Source organism: Eucalyptus grandis, chromosome 1 (assembly GCF_016545825.1).
Source record: "Eucalyptus grandis isolate ANBG69807.140 chromosome 1, ASM1654582v1, whole genome shotgun sequence".
Lineage (NCBI taxonomy): Eukaryota > Viridiplantae > Streptophyta > Magnoliopsida > Myrtales > Myrtaceae > Eucalyptus > Eucalyptus grandis.
In genome coordinates this window covers 50,943,728-50,963,524 of record NC_052612.1, presented here as the reverse complement: position 1 = coordinate 50,963,524, position 19,797 = coordinate 50,943,728, and the positions used below count along the sequence as shown (strand labels likewise).

General features: G+C 39.1%; 1 protein-coding gene, 1 long non-coding RNA gene and 1 pseudogene across 3 annotated transcripts; 1 reads left to right on the top strand and 2 right to left on the bottom strand.

The window, feature by feature from the left end:
• Positions 1–359: 359 nt before the first annotated feature.
• On the bottom strand, positions 360–2,573 carry LOC104427440 (annotated as a pseudogene).
• Positions 2,574–6,487: 3,914 nt separating this feature from the next.
• On the top strand, positions 6,488–9,763 carry LOC104425359. Of its 2 annotated transcripts, none has more exons than XR_001982479.2 (5): positions 6,488–6,610; positions 6,726–6,828; positions 7,022–7,055; positions 8,106–8,234; positions 9,529–9,763. It is a non-coding gene; the product is annotated as an uncharacterized LOC104425359 (long non-coding RNA). The 2 variants fall into 2 exon arrangements; XR_001982478.2 differs by having other exon boundaries at positions 9,521–9,763.
• A 493-nt stretch (positions 9,764–10,256) lies between these two features.
• LOC104427441 (pyrroline-5-carboxylate reductase) lies at positions 10,257–16,163 on the bottom strand. The gene is made up of 7 exons (XM_039301292.1): positions 15,805–16,163; positions 15,003–15,051; positions 14,384–14,475; positions 13,566–13,638; positions 12,595–12,715; positions 12,373–12,478; positions 10,257–10,794 (listed from the first exon to the last, which is right to left on the bottom strand). Exons 1-7 carry the CDS (start codon positions 16,009–16,011, stop codon positions 10,606–10,608), a joined length of 837 nt encoding a protein of 278 aa, XP_039157226.1. The 5' UTR covers positions 16,012–16,163; the 3' UTR covers positions 10,257–10,605.
• Between the last annotated feature and the right edge of the window lie 3,634 nt (positions 16,164–19,797).

Below are 19,797 nucleotides of genomic sequence, written 5' to 3'. Positions count from 1 at the left end.
CCAGTTCGATTCCGTCTGGAACCTGGAACCTACCCTCGGGTACAGGTTCCTCATTTTTTGGAACTTGGAACCTACCCGTTAGAACCAAAAATCTGAAACCCACCACATCACGGTTTCAAAGTCGGTTCCAAGCTCCAACAGTTCTTTTTCTTCTTCTTTTTTTCATTTTTAGATTTGAACTATAACGTATGCGTCTACTCTACGGTAACTTCCCACATCTTAGCAAACATACCAATGCCAACTACCAAGAATTTGAACATACATAATCAAAACCAATAAATTTCCAAAGAGAAAATGTAGTTGAAAGAGGCACACTTGAGTTCAAGGTCCATTAAAAGCATAATGCAAATGCAGAAAAATCAATAGGGGCACAGCTCACCATTGAAAGGATACCGATACAAAACAGTGCCCAAGCCATCAACTAAGGTTTTGAAGTTCAGTTCACTGACAGTTGCATTAAGCGCATCATCAAAAAAGTTCCAAAGAGCCAGCACAATTGGCGCTACATCCACATCAGGTGCAAGAAAATCTAGAGCATAGTAGTCACAAGCCATAGCTTTGTAATCCCAATTAACGAGATGAACCACATGACCGATTATAGCAAGCCTCGCGTCCTCTGGGGTCTCACTCATGATCCCAAAATCAAGAAAAGCAAGTTTACCATCAAGTGTCGCCAAAAGATTACCAGGATGAGGATCTACATGAAAATATCCATACTCAAGAAGCTATCTCAGACTGCACTGAATGCCTGCATTCACCAAATCCAAAACTTTTAAACCTTATCTCTCAATTGCTTCCTGCTCATTTAGTTTGACTCCATCCACGTATTCCATTGTTAACACTTTGCCACTTGTATAATCCCAAAAAATATCAAGGACAAGGACATCTGCCTTGTCAGCGTATAACTTCTTAAACCTCCTTGCATTCTGCCCCTCCTGCAGACACCTATCAAAATTAACAATCAAGCCCAACAAAATCTTATAGAAGGGCTTACCAAATCACACAATCGCAAAGAGATCTTTTGAACTAATTATACATCTTAAGAAGTAAGTACACCTTCGAGTTAAAGGCCAAATTTGAATGGTAGTGCGAGCATCTATCTATACCCTAGGTTCATAAGGAAGCTAACCCGCACGTAGTTGAGCTCCTAAAGAACTCTTCAAGCAAATTCATCAATAAGAGCAACGACATCACTAGTAATTACGTCGACGTATTTATTGATGAGAATTCTAAGACCTCTTATCAAGTAGAAGTCTAGTCCTATAGCTTCTTCGATACCTAGTCTTTGCATTTTTACAGCAACTAATTGATTAGAATATCTCAGCCGCACTTTGTAAACTTGCCTAAACTTGCTGCAGCTATTGGAGAAAGGAATATAGACGAGAAAGTCGAATCAAGGGTCAGCCCCAACTCTTTCTCAATGCAGGCAAATGCTTTGGTATCTGGGAATGTGGGCAGAGCATCCTGTTGTGGTAAAAATAAAGGCAATAAATCATTAGAAAACTTGCTCTCTCTCTCCATAGTCTTCCTCTATTATCCTGAATATTATCGTACAAACAAACGAGATGTAGAAACCCCAATTTAATGATTTGAGATGTACGAACTCAACAAAATAATATGCTAACAATGTAAACAAAAATGCCCTCTTGATTCTAATGCAATCTTCACATCTGAATTGACATAAATGCATTACTCATACATGCACTAGAATTCAGGTCAATCGATTCTTATAAGGAATAGAGCAGTGCCATAGTAACATGTCTCTATGAGAGTTAAGTGCAATCTCAAGGCGCACGGATGCACATGTTCAGAGATGAAGCAGTACCTGAAGTTCATAGAGCTCCTCCAAGTACTCGAGAGGGCAGAGATCAGGCCTTGTTGACAGCCCCTGCCCTATTTTAACGAAAGTCGGCCCCAATCTCGTAAAAATCCTTCTCACCCCAGCACCTCACTTCCTCTTATTCTGATCAATTTGTCCATTGCTTTGATCCAGCAACAACTTAATCGTGAAAGAACCTAGCGAGACCAATATCTCCAGCGTTCTCGCCACCACCTAGCGAAATTTAATTCCACTCAATCAACCAAATGAACCAGGATTCAATCTCCCCAGTGAAATTCAAAATCTACGCACGTAAGCTAACCAAATACGCTCATAAGCACATAACATCCAGCATAAATTACAGCTTAGTTATCGGTAGAGAGAGAGAGAGAGAGAGAGAGACCTTGATAGGGCGAGAGCCGTGTCGGCAAGAGAGGAGCTCGGAAGAGTAAATGATGGCATTGGTGACGCAGGCCATGGCTCGAGCCTCGGCTTGGACGTCCTCAGCTCGGTCAGCACTCAACACCGGCACGACCGCGCCGCCCCTGCCTCCTTCTCCTCCTCCGCCGACACCGGCGCCGCTGTCCCTTGCCTCCGGCAAACCCCGAGGCCTCACCTCGACCAGAGCCACCCTAGGAGCCACCACTCTCGCCGCCGCTCTACCTCCATGGATGAACCTCAGGACCGGAATCGAACGCCATAACGGCGAGGACACGGTGAAAGCACAGGCGGCGATGGCCTCGAGGGTGAGCATCGTCCGGTGGCAAGACTCAAAGCGACGTCAAGCGGCGTGACCGTGTGTGTGCGTGTGAGGTCTGAATTGATTTTGCAAAAGATACGAATGAAGATCGTCTTCTTCTTTGGGAGCCCTAACCAATTCTGAAACTAGTTCCGGTTCCGGTTCCAAACCGCTTTCCCGAAAAAAGGAACCGATAACTTGGAACCGGTCCCCTTAGAACCCAGGAACCCTCCGGTTCGGTTCCGGTTCCCGAGTAACCCGGAACCGCACTCACCCCTACTTTGGCTAGCTCGGCAGTGCTGGCTTGGTCTTAGGTGTTTACAGCTTTAACAATGGAGGGAAAGAGAGCTTTGAGGAAGAAGAAGAAGCTGAAACAAAAGTAGAAGCTGATCTGCTGGGTGTGGTGGTCGACCAAGGAGGAGAAGGGAGGGAGAGAGGGGAACCAAGGGGGACAAGAGGCCAAGAAGTCTTGGTGCTGTTGAATGAGGTCTAAGGTGAAAATATCATTCACTTGAGTGCCCTTGGCACCAAAGTCTTTGCCCCATGCTATCCAAGCTTCTCCCACAAGCCATTTCTTCACAAATCTTCACCACATGACTTCATTTTGGTGTCCAAATCCACCCCAACAGTTGCCCCTACGAATTTTCCTTGGTCTTCATTTAATTTCTCACCAAATCAAGTCAAATTAGCCTCCAAAAATACTAACTAAGGTGTCCATATGAATGTCCATAATTTACTTCACCAAACAATCCCTTTTGAAGGCCAAAATTTTACTTGAAAATGCTCATCCGAATTTCTCGATTTTAATTTGCCAAATTTTGATTTTCCGCCAAAAATCCAAGCTCGCTGAAAATTCTTCAAAGGATGAGTCGACTTCCCAAAGATAAATTGTGACACGCTCAAACTTTCAATTCTCGAAACCAAGTTCAATTTCGTGGTTAATTTCGATCAAACACGATTTTAGCGTGGCCTAATCTACCAGGTAGCTTTTAGAAATTTTATCACATTTAACCCGTGGTCAATAATTCTCAATCCACGTTTGTGCATTTTTGACTCATTGGCGACTCTCAGTTGTCGTAAAAATCTCAAGGTTTCAATTATGGGCACCGAGTACAGAATCGTAAGAAAAATCGGTTTAGTGCCGTTTGATGCAAATTTTGCAATCAGGTAGAATCACCCACAATTTAATTACATGTCTCCGTCGAATCGACCTATTTTCGATCTCTAATCGATTATAACGGTACCGTATTAACCATTGTCGATTAGTACAGTCGAACAATCGATTTCTGATCGAATTTTCAGGTCTATCGCGTTTATATCCCTTAACGGCTTCACCTGATAGATTAGTTATCTCATGAGTGATTAGCTCATAGAAATAAAACCATAGACGCATCGATGAAAAGCCCATTTCATTTAATCGAAACAAGGTCAAAAATTCAGGATGTCACACATAGATTATCAGTTTGGGGTTTTTAGTGGTCAAAAAATTAGTTTTAGATAGATTTATGACATGTGTACTGATTTGAGATTTTTCATGGTAACCCTAAATTTTACTGCTATTTTTTGGTATCTAATTACAAGTTGAAAGATATTATTTTCACTTCTATGAATGTGATATGATAATATCATTTTTTTTATAAGTAAATGATAATTGAAATCTTACATCGTTGATTGACTAATTAGGAAGTTGAGACTTGTAAGTATTTTCACTTGAGCATTACATGACATAGGTTTTATACATGTATAATTTGTCTTACTCCCAAAGAATGAGGATCTAATACCTTAAAAAACCTCCAATTTTGACTTTTATTCCAATTTTACTTTTTGTCTCTTTAAAAACCTTTAACTTTAGGTCAAGTTCCAAATTTATCATAAAATTTATATTGTCTTATAAAAACCATCACTTTAGGTCTTGTCCCAATTCTATCATAAGCTTTTTGTTCCTATGAAAAACCCCTAACCTTAGGTCATCCTAATTTTACCATACGGTCTCAATTTTATCCTAAAATTTTTACAATATGATAAAAACCACAATTTTTTACTTAAGTTACAAATTTGACCACATTAACCCTCCATCCACGATTTCTCGTTGACAACCAAAAGATGGAAAATTCCTAAGCACGAGTTGTTCAAGCATCCCCGACACAAGCTCTCCGACTGCACAGAGATGGAACATTCCCAAGCATGATAGATTGATGAGTGCAAAATCACTAAGGGTGATTTTGACGAGGATTAATGGAGAATAGATTTGAGACTCAAGTAAAAGTTGGTGGCATTATGTGAGACAAAAAAAAAGAATGAAATTGAAACTAAACCTAAAACTAGGATTTTATGAGACAAAATAAATTTATAATAGAATTATTATTGGACTTAAAGTTAAGATTTTTTATGATACTAAAAAAAAAAAAATTGTGTAGGGTTTTTCATGAGCAAAAACATGTGGGACATGATGTAAAGTTGGAGGTTCTTTATGAGATAAAATGTAAAATTGGGTTTCGAACTAAGGTTGGATTATTTTTAAAAAAATTAGGCCAAGAATGAGCATAGAAGTTCAGTAAATGTACCTGAGGAAGGCAAATGTCTTTTCTTTTTATTATTTTCTCATGTCATGTACTTGCATATAATATTCAGAGGAGGACCAATGTTTTACGGACAAAGCATGCAACAAAGTCACAATACGGACTTTCCCATAAGATTGTGTTAGGAAAATGAAACGTAAAAGAGAACACAACAAAAGAAAAGGACAGGTGAAATTTTACATGGAAAACTCTTTCGAAATATTAAGAGAAAAAGTACAGCGCCATACATGGCAATCTTTTTACTATAAGAATCGAGTTTCAAGTTATAATTACAAGAGATATCACCTCAATATATAATAAGAGTCTAAGGCAGAAGTTATATGCATACCCTTAGCAACAATATTTTTCTATTTCATACTTCACAACTCCATTATCTTCTTGGGAGACCCGTAATCGACCCTGGTTTCAATCAACGCTTCAAGAAGATCTCTCCTCCTATGATGTTTGTTTCTTTGCCGGTTGTTCATAGTTTGCTGTTTGCCTTCTTTTAGGCATTGCCTTGTGTTTTACAGCATGGCATACTTTTCATTATGTTTATTCATTTTGACTGTTTTTGTACTTTGACATATTACTACCTTTTACCAAAAAAAAAAAAAAAAAACTCCATCAATGTCCGACTTGGAGGCTAATCATGAAATTAACAATAGTCTCTCATTGTCTTCCCTCCTCTTTACACCTAATTGTCTTTTACGACACCATGATTTTTCACTTCCTAATTTTGAAAGGATTTTTCCCACATTTCTTCTCTGAATTCTTCTCTCCTACATTTCGCATTTCTAACAAATATTATTAGAGTCGATGGTTGATTAATGATCCACTTCCAATGTGGATAAAAGTAAGATAATGTAGGTCGAGAAGACATCCTAAAGCTAATATACTAGATGCTGTGTCATGATCTAATTGGGTGTTCAAAGAAGTGAATTTGGAGCATCCGATGGCGAACTTAATTATCTATCAAATCCCGCGTTCTCTGCACGTCAACAATTCCCCAAATAGTTCCATTGTTCTCACTCCTCATAGCTTCTGCAAGCCATGCTTTTTGGCTTTGGCTTACAAGTGAAGAATTCATGTATAGTTAGTGTCAAACTTGGAGTAGATTGAGCTCCCAACTTGATTCCTCCGCGAATGCTACAGACAATTAGAGAACCCAATTCTTTTTAAAATATGCTTGTGGTTCTAATAATCTCTCCTTTCATTGAGAACCATTCGATAGATTGATTCTGTTTTCTACTTCGACTCTTACTCTTTTTCATTGGTTCTTGAAAGAGCCCCCACGTGCACCTTTTGAAACAATATAAATTCTGTAGAGATATGTCTAGTGCGACTATATATAGACAAGCAAGAAAAACATCACAGCATCAGCTACATTTAGCAAACACAAAGGGCATTGAAAGGCACTAGTTACATTGTTCCCGCTCTCTTCTTCTTCCCAAATGCCCGAATCAGGAGCACAACAAAACCCACTTCTTCCGGGTATTTTACCACCCTATTCTTGATAACCTTGATGGAAGGATTTATTCATCGGAGTAGCGAAAGTTAAGGCGCATTTGAAAGCTTAAGCTTTTAACGTCCTCTTTTTTTGTTTAAGGGTCCCCGACAGAAAGCCCGCCAAACCCAAGCAAATGGAAATTTTTGTGCAGCAGCAAGAATAAGAAGAAGAAGAAAGGAAAGGACTTTTTCATGCAAGGATTGTAAGTCGACAAAAATCGCCTTCTTTTTTAGCTTCGACTGAAGATTTGCATCAAATGCATCAATGAGCAAAAAGTTCGATCTCATGAGAGTTCGAAGGCAATTGAAATTCATAATCACTCCTTTCTCTGCTATTATTCGAAATTTTCTGACAGTTCCTTGATGGCTTGTTTTTGTGGTTCCCCAACAATCCAGCGTGTGTGCCCCGTTGTGCTGCTGCCTCTGTCTGGTATGTTCCTACCTATGATTTGATAGCTTTGCAGGAGAATTCACCAATATACTACTTGGGGTGTGTGAATCAGTGTGTAATAGTTTGCTATGGCCTGCATAACATACACCTTCTGCACATATAGTATATCACTACCATATGTTCATTGACACAAGCAGGTCCCTCTTGAATTGCCACCTGTATCTAATTTGGATACTCTGTTTTTTCTTCCAAATCTGAGTGTTCTGTGCACATTTTAGTAATCAAAAACTAGTAAACAACAGGCAAGAAAGAGGTAAGAGACAGAAGGTCAAGGATTCTCATGACTAGAATGACTCTTGAGAGGAAAACAGAAACTAAAGCAAAGAGTGAAAAAGATTGGATGGAAATCGAACCAAACAAGAAACCTATTCTTCTGCTTTTACTCCTCTTCGTCAGCCATTGGCATCAAATCTAGATGATATCCTTTGAGATCTTATCACGTGTGGCCATAGATGGTATTAGCCAGAAAATATTTAAATCAACGTTTTCTATGATCTCAAACTCAATTCACTTGCTAACACCAAAAAAAAAAAAAAAAAAAAAAAAAAAAATCTTTTAAAGCATGAAGTTTGGTTTCTAATCTCAAAGAATATCAAGAACACAATAGAGTACTTGCCAACTGCATGAGCTTAAAGAATCGATAGAAAACAGTGCGCTCGCATTATTTTTACTTTACGTACTTCTGCTAAGAAAAGATCATTTTCTCATGGATCGGCATGTACATAGCATGCATAAAAGTGCTAGCAGTAAGCATTAGACGCTGGTAATCAATGAGGCTTTGTCATCCTCACTCACGACCAATCAGAAACACGCTCACCTAGTTAATGACCTTTATAATCTTCTATGAGTGCATTGCTGCACCTAATACCATCAGTGACTAGCAATTACAATGCCAAAAAAATTACAATCATTTTGGCTGAGAGACACTGAGACAAGGGGCCAAAATGAAACAAGATCCAGAGCAATTATGCAAACCCATTTTAATGCCCATGAAGCTACAACTCAGCCCACTTCTCATTTTTGCTGCAGGTGGCGTCAAGAAAAATAGAACAGTGTAAAGAAAGGAATAAGAAAGGAAGAGGAAAAACCGTAAAATAGAAAGGAAAGGATTCAGTTCCTGCAAGCACAGACATCTCGAAAATCTGTCCAAAGCACTCGGTAAGAATTCCAAGCCTTGATCCCTTTAATCAGAGGGAATTTCTTAGTAAAGTTGCAATTTAGGATTATTTTGAATTCTAGTTGCTTGGTAGACATTAGAGGTATTTGCGCTGTATAATCGCGTTGTAAAGAAACTTTTCAGATGTCGTGGACCTCTAGGATTTTAGAGAAGTCGATTTGTGTCACAGTGTCATCAAGACGAAATTTTGAAGTTTACTGCATCCCGTTGAAATAGTTTCTATCTCTATCTTGAGCGTTGATTTTTGCCAGTCTACGGTCATCTTTTGGGTCAAAGGCACAATTTGAAGTACATCAAGTTAGATTTCCAATGACTCTGGACCCATTTGAAAAAGACTTTGGTAGAGTTTTTTTTTTTTTTTTTTTGGGGGGGCTGTCTATTTTGAACAAGTTTTTGAATGCATATCAAGAGTTTTTCTATTTTTTGTTACCAAATAAGCTTTGTTTGGTCACGTCTTAATTGATTTTGATGTTCATTTCTCGCTTCATTGATAGAATTATGAGTTTGCTGTTCAAAATATTTTTCTTTCAATTTAGTATAACATGTCTTTTATTATTTGGAAACCCATGTCTTGAAAATTATAGGAATTAAATGTGTTGTAAGATATGAAAGAATCATCGCTTAGTAAAAAGGAAAAGTGGCACTTGTCAAAATTATTTGTTGCATACAGATGGATTAAGCATTTACTAACAATTTGATTACATGAAATTGCATAGTAAAGCACTTGTCAAAATTATTTTTGAAATAATTCAAAAATTGCTATGCAAAATATACTCTACTTCCGACCCTCTACTTGATGCAAGGGCTTGGGAAAGGCTACTTGTATTGATTTGCCAGTTTGGTCATTCTGATGTGTTTTTATGATTCGTTGGAGGATGTGATGATAGTTTGATGCTCTTATTGCTATGATCTGAACCATTGTTCTCGGGATGTCTTGTTTGGATCAAGCCACTAGCTGATATACGTGAAGATTTATGTTAGAGAAAATCTTGATATGCCTCGTTTTAAGATGGCCATAGTTTGACATTGAACACAAATATTTGGTGTTTTTTTGATGTTCCTGATTATATGAACCTGTGTGAAACCATATAAAAACATCTGTCTTATATATATATATGATATATTGGTTCACAAATATGAGTTATTTGTTCAAAATGTTTATACATAAGCATAGTAAATGCTCAATCTATTTAGAAAAGATTTTTATTCATTGAGCTATGGCTTACTCATACCATTCATTTCAATTCTTTTCCAATTTTCTTCCAAGTTCTACAGGTACCAGCAAGTAGGATAAGAAGATTTCGACGGGCAAATATTTTCAGTTTCACTTGAGGTAATTTGAGATTATTGGGAATGAAATGTACTTTTCGACTCTAGCTTTGTCATTCATTGGACAAATGCAGTACAGTTTAATCTTTTGAGTTTTATGCTTAGCTGATGAGATGAATGTCCTTTTCGGTACACTAAATAGTCCAGTCCTTTTAATCAGCTTGCATTTTAAAATCACGTATCATATATTATGAGGACAGTTCTATGTTGATTATGTGTGAGTTGGCCGCATCATTTGAATAGGAGGAAGGTCGTGCCGTTTCGGACCGGACCAGCTGCTCTTCATTTTCCTGTACCCAACCTAGTACCCAACCTAGTACGCTAGGAGAAGAGCATCGCGAGAATCCGAGCCGGGATCCTTGCATAGGGTTGTCTGGTCCCCCGCGGTTAACATTGCCCACATTTTACGTCCGTAGGCTATTTCCGACCAGACCTGCTCAGGTCCAGTCCAGTCCTTTTAATCAGCTTGCATTTTTTTTATCACGTATCATATATTTTGAGGACAGTTCTATGTTGATTATGTGTGAGTTGGCCACATCGTTTGAATAGGAGGAAGGTCGTGTCGTTTCCCCTATGCTTGGAGAGTTGGGGTGCGACGACTATCATTCATCCATAATCAATCTGCTCAACCTAATCTAAAGAAAATGTGCTACAGGGACGCCTGCATTCCGAAAGAAGAAAATCCCTGCCGACGTGGGAAAAGATATGATCCCAAAATTAGGTCGTTGGATCTACAAGCTCTTGATAGTACAGAACTTGAAAGAAAGGGAACTTAAAAACTACAGGCAAGTTGAACCTCAAGCTGCACCTATAAGTAATCTTCCTTCATTTAATACGAAAACCAAGCAGAAGGATTGCAATGGAACTAAATAGATTCCGACAGCCGAAAAGTGAAACCTTTAGAGAAGCCTAGCCTAAGATAAAACTGGTATTCAAGTCAAAATCAGAGAACCATCCTCACACTTACGAGCTATTTTCTCTAAAATGATGAATACGATGTAGGCTGAAAAGTTGAAGTCGGAATTAGGAAGGGGAAAGTTCGTTGCCACGCTTAGCAGCAGCAATGACTGCATTCATCAAAATCCCCCGAAATCCACCCTTTTCCAGTTCATGAATACCAGCAATTGTAGTCCCCCCGGGTGATGCAACATCATCCTTAAGCTGACCGGGATGCTTGCCCATTTTAGAGGCCATAGATGCTGCACCCAACACCTGCAAATGTAGCAGCAAAACAATGAAGCTTCAAAATGAATGAAAGCCAGTGCAAGCCACTAATAATTCAAGCAGACATTCATACAGGAACCACAGCAATCTCTCCATGCTAAGTTTCTGAAGTTTTGTTAAAATGATTAAGGTATCTTACCTAGCAAAAGTACTGAAGTTAGGAATAAAACTAGTGCGGTCCATAATCCAGCATTAATGTTACTTCTGTCAACTCTTCCGCCAGAGTGTACAACAGACGTACCTATCTACGCTGTGGCTTTTGTAAGGATGGCACCATTTCGACATCCAAAATAGCTTAAAACACGACATTTTTGTTGAATGAACCAAAATATCCTTGAATATAAACAAGCCAATCACCACACTGGATTTCTACCAATGGCAATCACAAGCGCATCTATGAACTGAGTAAGAAATTGATCAAATAGTTGCCAATCATCATTGGCCAGGCTCCAATTGCTAGAGGAAGATCAATTACGCAGTCATATGATGTAGAAACCCTTTGCAAATAGGTTTCGTGGAAATAAAATGAGTAAATGTTAAGGGTAAGAATTTTCTGTGGAATACATTAAGAGCCAAGAGCGACGAAGACTGAAGAGAGAGGAAGTAGAGGTCAGTAGAATGTAATGGACTGTTGTGCAATATGAATCAAATTACCAAAATGAAAATGGAATGGAAGAATGTTTCAAACCTTAAAATACACCACCTGTACTTCACTTTGTTAATATAGTCTACAGAGCTTAATTTCTTTTTTACATTTGTTTGCATAATGGACCATTAGATGTCCACTGTGTTCATCCAAGTTCGTTATTGGATAGTCACCTATATTATGTACCATTCCAAAAGCTTTGCATTCCAGAAAGTGACATCCCTCTTCCTCTTTTTTTCTTCTTTTTTATTACACTAGAACATCCATCTCTGTTGAGGCTATCCATGGAAGATGACAAGTCTATGAAGATAAAAGAGGCAGTGGCACTTTTAGACTGAATACTACTTGCAAATGATTTTAAACTTAAGCAGGCGAGGGTGGAGAGAGAGAGAGGAACTAGATTGGGAGATAGATACATGTGTTTGAAAAGGGGTTTCTCTTTCTTCTGGGCCTTTTGGTATGCTAAGTTCAAGAGACTGCGCATTAAGTTATTCTAGGTGTCGATTTAGACCCACACTTTCTCAACCTATAATTATCGTATTAGCCAGAGCATTCTATGTGCGTAACTCACAAACATAAGTTCTTCTATTTGTTTCCCTTCATAAATATTATTTAAAGAAAGCAAAGAAGATTAAATATGTAATCACATCATGCAACAGAAAAAAGCCACCCTGCCAGGGAAAAAGGCAGAAGCCCATGAGAAAGCAACTCTATTAGTCAATCCTCATTTTCAGGGCATATAACAAAATAAGATCTATTAGGATGATGATTTCATTTCAAAAGAAGGTCAAGAGGGGATTTCTCAAGGACTTCCTCATAGCCTAAGCACAGGCTGCATTGGAGCATCTGACTATAACTCTAAAGGTGTCACAATCTCTCATTAGGAAAACAATAATGTGATTTTATGCAAGACAACCCACCGTCTGAGAAGCTAGACCTAATGCAAGATCTCTTGGAAGACCTGCAGCAACTCCTCCATCGGCCAGAGCTTCTATTGCCAGAAAGATATACGCTGGACCACTGCCACTGCATATGTACACAAAAAGGAAAGCTCTAAGTCAAACTGTAATCTCACCACACTTTTATACAAAACCTTCACAGAAGTATAAGGGAACTGATGCTTTAAAAGCCATTCCAAATACCTCAGGCCAGTAATTGCATCAAAATATTTTTCATCAGCTTTCCAAATCTTGCCTATAGATCCGAATAAAGTAGCAATGAGTTCTGCATCCTCTTCTTTCACTGCTCCTCCCAGACTCATAACTATTCAACATTAAGGACATCAGAGAATCTCATTGTACTTCAATCTTACGAAATCAGATAATAACATAGTTGAATCTGACAGATCACTTTGGAAATTTATCTCACAAAATAAGTAATAGTAATTCCACATGGGTATCGGAGCAATCCACTTTATAATAAAGTGATACGATGAAAGGGCAGAACACTTGCATTAACTATACTGCCATTGTATCACAAGAACAGATAACAGAAAGAGTAATCCATCCTGACCACATCACGACAGTGCCATGGATTATATCTACACTGCAAGTATCATGGAAACCTGATGACTAGATCTTCTTTCCTGATGATTAATGAGAAGATAGATCCCAAATAATTCTCACAACACTTGAAACCTCAACATCCAAACAAAAATTGTTGCACATTTTCATAATACAAAACTATGGTAATTTGAAAATGACTTAGCCAAGCAACATTAACTCAACCAAAGGAAACCCTACACTTTCATCATTACAATTGATTGTAGATACTCAGGATAAGAACTCAATATTCTAAAATCCAGCTTGAGGAACTTAACAACTAAACACATCAAATCAAGAGGGTTCGATGCTTCATTTAACTCCCTGCAGCTAACAGACATGACCAAGTCTTGGACTGCATAAGAAGATGATGGAAGAAAATCAACAATTTGCAATGTCAAAGCATTTTCAGATTCTGATGAAGCAACACAGTCTGTGAAGAGAAATTATGTATCATCCAAAGAGACATGGTAAAAAAAGTCAGTTTCTACATGAGACGATTTAAGGCCAAAACAATATTGGCTTTTCCATGCATACAAGGAAGATCAGCAAAGACCTAGTATATACATTACCAGATGCAGCCTCGCCAACAGCAGCAGGAGTATTTGGCATCACACGGATAAATCGATCATGGCCAGCCCAATCCTAGAAAAAGGAAAGCATACTCACTCTAGGCAGTTCAAAAACAGACAATTCTTAAGATTAGATGAAATAGTAACCGACAGTGAACACCCGGATTATGGTATTCAATTCTAAATAATAATTAATAGAAAAAGGCCCATAGATAAGAAAACTTCAAAGAGTCAAAGTTTCATTAGAAAAAGTTTACTATCACAACTATCAGCTGTCCATCTGGACAACTACTATACATTAACATAACATACCTGAACATTTTGTTTCTTTACCTAGCATAATTTTTATACTCTACTTAAGAAGCAGCACAGAATTTTACACTGAAAATCCCATCTCATTGTTGAGGGTATTCCTAAGCATTGTTAAATCTAAATCATGATTACCATTAAAATATAATGTTAATCCACGGTTCATGTTGCACCCCCTAAATTCACAAAAATGGTTCCACAGGACGTAAATTAGGTTGCTCAAATGAGAAATTGATCCCTGCACAACATATCGAATGAAGATAACAAATTGTAGAAACGTCATTCCAGTCTATTCAAACCAAGAAAGTGATATATACATTATAGCATGAAAAAAATGGAAGTGGGGGAAAATAAGGACGGCAGAGATGCAGTTTTCAGGTATTTGATGATGTGAATTGTGAAAGAGCCTCTAATCCTCAATAGCATTGTATAAGATATTCCCATACCATGAAACTTGAGACAAGAACCAAAAAGTTCGTGCCGATAAAAAAGAAAGTGGGGCAAAATACCTGCAAATCCTTCAATTTTACTCCGGCAACTACTGAGACCAAAAGCTGCTTTTTTGATAGTAGTGGCCTCAACTGGGAGACAACACCTTTAACTAGAGAAAGAACAACAAAAGTAAATTAAAAAATATTCCAAATAATTTCTACTATAAGTAACATTTTCAGCAATGAGGAAGATGCATGACCTCTAGAACCAATATCCATTCTACTTTTGAAATCAAATATCAATGGAAACATCCTTCTCCAGATTGTATCATCACTTAGTAAAACTACAGAATAATGTCATAATTCTTTAATTTCTGTGGACCATTGACGGTCATCAACAGAATTAAATTATCCCTTTAGGTGAGAATATGTTGTAGAAGCATGCGATCATCACTGCAAAAGTTATGATAAAGAATAGTGAAGGCATTCATCCAAAATCTGGTGATAACTGAGATGCACTAGCATGTTGTGAAATCACATGTCACATGTTTGGCTGCTACCAACTCAAAGCTGAAGAACATTGGTGGCTTGTGGTCATATCGACCATATATGTGCTTCTATCCCATTATTGAAATTTGAGAAAAAGAAAGGACAAGAAAAGCGACAAACTGAGCAACAGAGTACAAGTGCTATATACCGACTTGGGGTTTCACTGAGAAGATGACCACATCACTGTCTTCAACTACCTGCTTTCACAAAATTTAAGTTTCTTTATCTAGAAAGAGAGGGGAAAAAGAGGAACAAGCTACTCAAGATTAAACCCGTCAAGAAACCCCAGGAGGTAGAATAACTCGCAATTGTTCATCCACTCATTTCTCACATCCACAAACAAGAAGAAAAAGAAAAGTAGTAGGTCTACTGAACCGCAAGCTATACAATCGCTAAACCAACTTGCTCGTTCTCAAAGAGCAACATAAAATCTAAGAAGAGATTTCACAGTCCAAAAGACCCGGGCAAGATATCGGATTTGCTCAAGAACTTGCTCAGCCGACAAGACACACAAATTGTCATTTTCCACCCAATTAACTTACACCAACCAATGCCAGCAACTAAAAGGATGAAGCAACAGCCTGAATTTTTTCGCCGTGAGCAAAAATACAAAACCCCGAGGCAGAGCTAGGACATCGAATTCTCATACACTTATTACAGATTTTGAGCTGTTTCAGTATTGAATAGCAATGTCGTTCCAATAACTAAACCAAACCCTGTAATAGTGACACGCCGACGCAGAGCCGGGGCAGCAAATATACGTCATGGCAAAGGCAAAGCTCACACCTTTTTCACGCCTATTCCATAAAAACCGAAACTTGACGCTAATCACATCACTGCATTTTCATCAGGCGGTCCGAAGATCCGATCATTCGCATTCCTTTACGCTTCCACAGAGAGAGGAAAGAGAGAGAGAGAGAGAGAGAGAGAGAGGAAGAGGGATACGCAACGGCTTGATTGTCGGGGAGGACTTGGACGCCGAAGGATTCGAAGGCGGCGCGTCGGCTCTGGTTGGTGTGCGCGGCGGTGCGAATCCTGGACGGCGGCAGGACGCCGGAGCTGACGACCCCCCTCGCGATGGACTCCGCCATCTTGCCGGCCCCGATGAACCCGAGCTTGTACGTCTCGGCCGGTATCGGCGGCGCCACCAACTCCATCGTCTCCTGCGGCTTTTGCGCTCCCGAAACAGATGGGGGCTCGCCGGATCGAAACTACGAGCGCCGACGATCACTGCGAGCGGCCACCGTCGATGGAGCGGTCTGTCAGAGTATTAGATGGAAACAAGCCAAGAGTTGGGAAATGTGTTTTCTCTGTCTCTACAAATCAATTGTACAGCTTACAGCTGTATTAATAACGTACAAGCCCACCGACCAAAAAAAAAATAACGTACAAGCCTGAACTAATTAAAGAAAACAAATATACAAAAGGAGGAAAGAATAACTTCCCAAATATACAAAATTCTAATTTTTCTAAAGGTCCGTTTATTTCGCGAAAAATAATTTCTAATAAAATATTTTTGAAATTTCAGATGGCAGAAAATAAATGGTCAAAGAAAATATTTTCCGATTAATAAAAAATCTTCCCATTAGATTGTGGAAAATGATTTCATGTGCATAATATTATGCTTTCCTTACTCAATTTTGCCCTCTTTCTCATGAAACCCTTCTTATCTCATTTCCTCCTCCTTTGACACTGACGAACAGCAGCGGCGGAGCATCCTTTCATCCAGCGGTGCTGAATCTCCACCCTCACGAAGCCTTGGGTTTCGATCTCGTCCTCCTCCTCCTTCGACACTAACGATTAGCAGCAACGGAGTGTCCCCTCGTCCGACAGTTCGATCTCCATGACGTGCCCTACTTCCTCTTCACTGCTGGTCATCGGCCGCGGCCGCAAGCTAGCTCGAGCCTCCCCCCAGGCTGGTGAGGCTCCGCCTAGCCCAATCTAGCGAAGCCAAGCTCAGGCCTCGCCGGATCAGGCGAGGTGAAGCTCTCGCTGGCTTGGGGTGGAGCTCGGGCCTCGCCCGAGCTCGCCAGAGTTTTGCTAGGCTCTAGCGAGCCGTGAGCTCGCTGGATTTAGCAATAGAGCTCGGGCTCCCGATCCAGGCAAACCTAAGCTTGCGGCTCGCCAGAGCCCAAAACTCTAGCGAGCTTGGATAAGATTGGCTGAGCTTCAAGCTCACTGGATCGGCCGAGCTCGCCAGATCTGGCGACTAGGTCTTGGTCGGCCACCAGGCAGCCAACCATTGTCAGGCATGCGGTAGCGGAGGAAGAAGGAGGAAGAAGGAGGAGGAAGGAAAATAAAAGGAAAGAAAAAATAATAAAAATTTCTATTTTTAAAAATACAAATAATTTAAATTTTATTTTTAAAAATATTAAAAAATAAAACTAATTTTTGGTCAATTAAAAATATTAAAATTCAATTTTGATAATTTTTCCCAAACAATTAAATTAGCTAAACGAACGGTAAAAAATATTTTCCACTCAAAGTTTAGATTTTGGCCACACATTGGAAAATAGGGTCATTTTCTTAGAAAATGAATTCTAGGAAAATATTTTCCAAAAACATGATATTTTCCACGAAACAAATGGATCCTAAATATCACAATCGGATCAACAAATATCGATTGTGATCAATTATGGGCAACAGTATCTTCAACACTCCCCCTCAAACTGGTGGTCTATACATATCAAGAACGCCAAGCTTGCTTAATAGATGCGTGTGTTGCCTTTAACATAAGGGCTTGGTAAATATGTCCGTGGGCTGTTCCGTCATACTTATCCCTCTTGTCTTGATTACTTTAGCTTAGATCTTGTCCCTGACAAAATGGCAATCAACTTCTATATATTTCGTTCTTTCATGAAAAACCGAATATACTGCTAGTTTGAGTGCAACATCATTATCACAAAACAAGACAGTTGGTTCTTTTACCCAAATGCCAAGATCTTGAAGTAAGCCTCTAAGTCTTTTATCCAAACTATTTCGCAACTGGTTTTTGCCATTACTCGATATTCCGCTTCAGCAAACAATAATGACATTGTTTTTTAGTCTTCCATGAGAACAATGAGTTTCCCAGTTTTATATAGAATCTCATAATAGATTTTCTACTCATGGGGCAAATAGCATAATCTGTGTCACAAAATGATGTCATTTCCATGTTACTATCTTGAGATAACAATATTCTCAAACCCAGACATCCTTTCAAGTACTTCACGATCTTCAGTGCGGCATTCATGTGGGACTATTTCGGATTGTGCATAAACTAACTGAGAATTTGCATTGCATAGTATATGTCAAGTCTAGTCATTATATGATAGATAAGCTTCTCGACAAGTCTCTGGTAAATAGAAGGATCTTTCAGTAAAGGATCTTCATTTAGGGGTGAGAGTCCCTTATTGTACTCCGCTATGGTTAACTTAACATTTTGTTCAATTAGAACAACAGCTGGCTTGGATCTTGATAATCCTGCTTCTGATATGATTTACAGGATAAATTTGTGTTGACTGAGGCAAATCCCTTTATCCAATCGTGCAATCTCTATTCCGAAAAAATATTTAGGAGGTCCCAAATCCTTAATCCAAAATGTGGAGTGTAGATACCTTTCGAAACGTTGAATGGTAGACTCATTGTTTCCTATAATGAGGATATCATCAACATAAATAAGCAAGTAGATTGATGATGTACCTTGACTCTATGTGAAGAGGGCATAATCATGTTTGGATTGTCGGAATCTTGCAACTATAAGTGCAGTAGTAAGTGCAGTAGTGAACTTAGCATACCATTGGCGAGAGACCTGCTTGAGTCCATACAAGGATTTACGAAGACAACATACTCAATTCTTCCCCTGTCTGTGTAAACCCAGTGGAAGATCCATGTAAATTTCTTCTTCGAGATCTCAATGAAAAAAGGCATTATGAACATCCATCTGGTGAAGAGGCCAATCACGCAAAGCCACAATAGAAAGAAAAGAACGAACAATGACTTCCTTGGCTAGAGAATGTTTCTGTATGATCGAACCCTTCCCGCTGCGTAAATCCTTTGGCCACTAGTCTTGCTTTATATCGTTCAGTAGATCCATCTGCCTTATATTTGATCTTATATACCCATTTGCAATCAATGGGTCGTCGATGAGGAGGCATGGTAACAATATCCCAAGTTTCATTTTCTTCTAAGGCTCATAGTTCATCCTTCATTGCTTGTTGCCAATGAGGATCTTTGATAATTTCCTCATATGAAGATTGTTCCCGTCCCTTGGAGATTCTACTAATGCAACACATATGTTCCAGGGAAAGATGAGCAAAACTAACATAAGATGAGATAGGATGATGTGTATCAGATAACTCTAAGGTGGGACAAATGTAATCTGCTGTCCACGTGGGCGGGCACGTAGTACGCCCTGATCGTCGAGGTTAATCCGGTGCACTTACAAGTGGCATAGCAGAGATGTTATCTGAACTCGTTGGTGGAGCAGAATCCTATGATATCACTGCTTATGGCTCCCCAGGTGTGGCATAATCCGTGTAGAATTGCGGATTACTTACAGGTGTAGAATATGAGACATGAGGAAATAGAACTTGCTGTGAAGGCGACAAATCTTCTTCTCTCAGGAAGAGACGATGATGTGTGGCTGAACCTGAACCTGAAGGAAGTTCTTCTTGGAAAGGAAAAATGTCCTCATGAAAGGTAACATCCCTGCTAACAGTGAAGCGACCAATAGATAGATCATAGATCAAGTATCCCTTTTGAGAAATAGGATATCCCATGAATATACCTTTAATAGCACGGGGACCTAATTTATCTCGAGGGCCCACTGTTGAAACATAGCACAAGCATCCAAAGACACAAAGATGACTAATATCCAATTGTTTCCAAAAAGCAATTCAAATTGAGTCTTCCCATTCAGGATTCGGGATGGCATCCGATTGATCAAGTAGGCTGCTGTGACC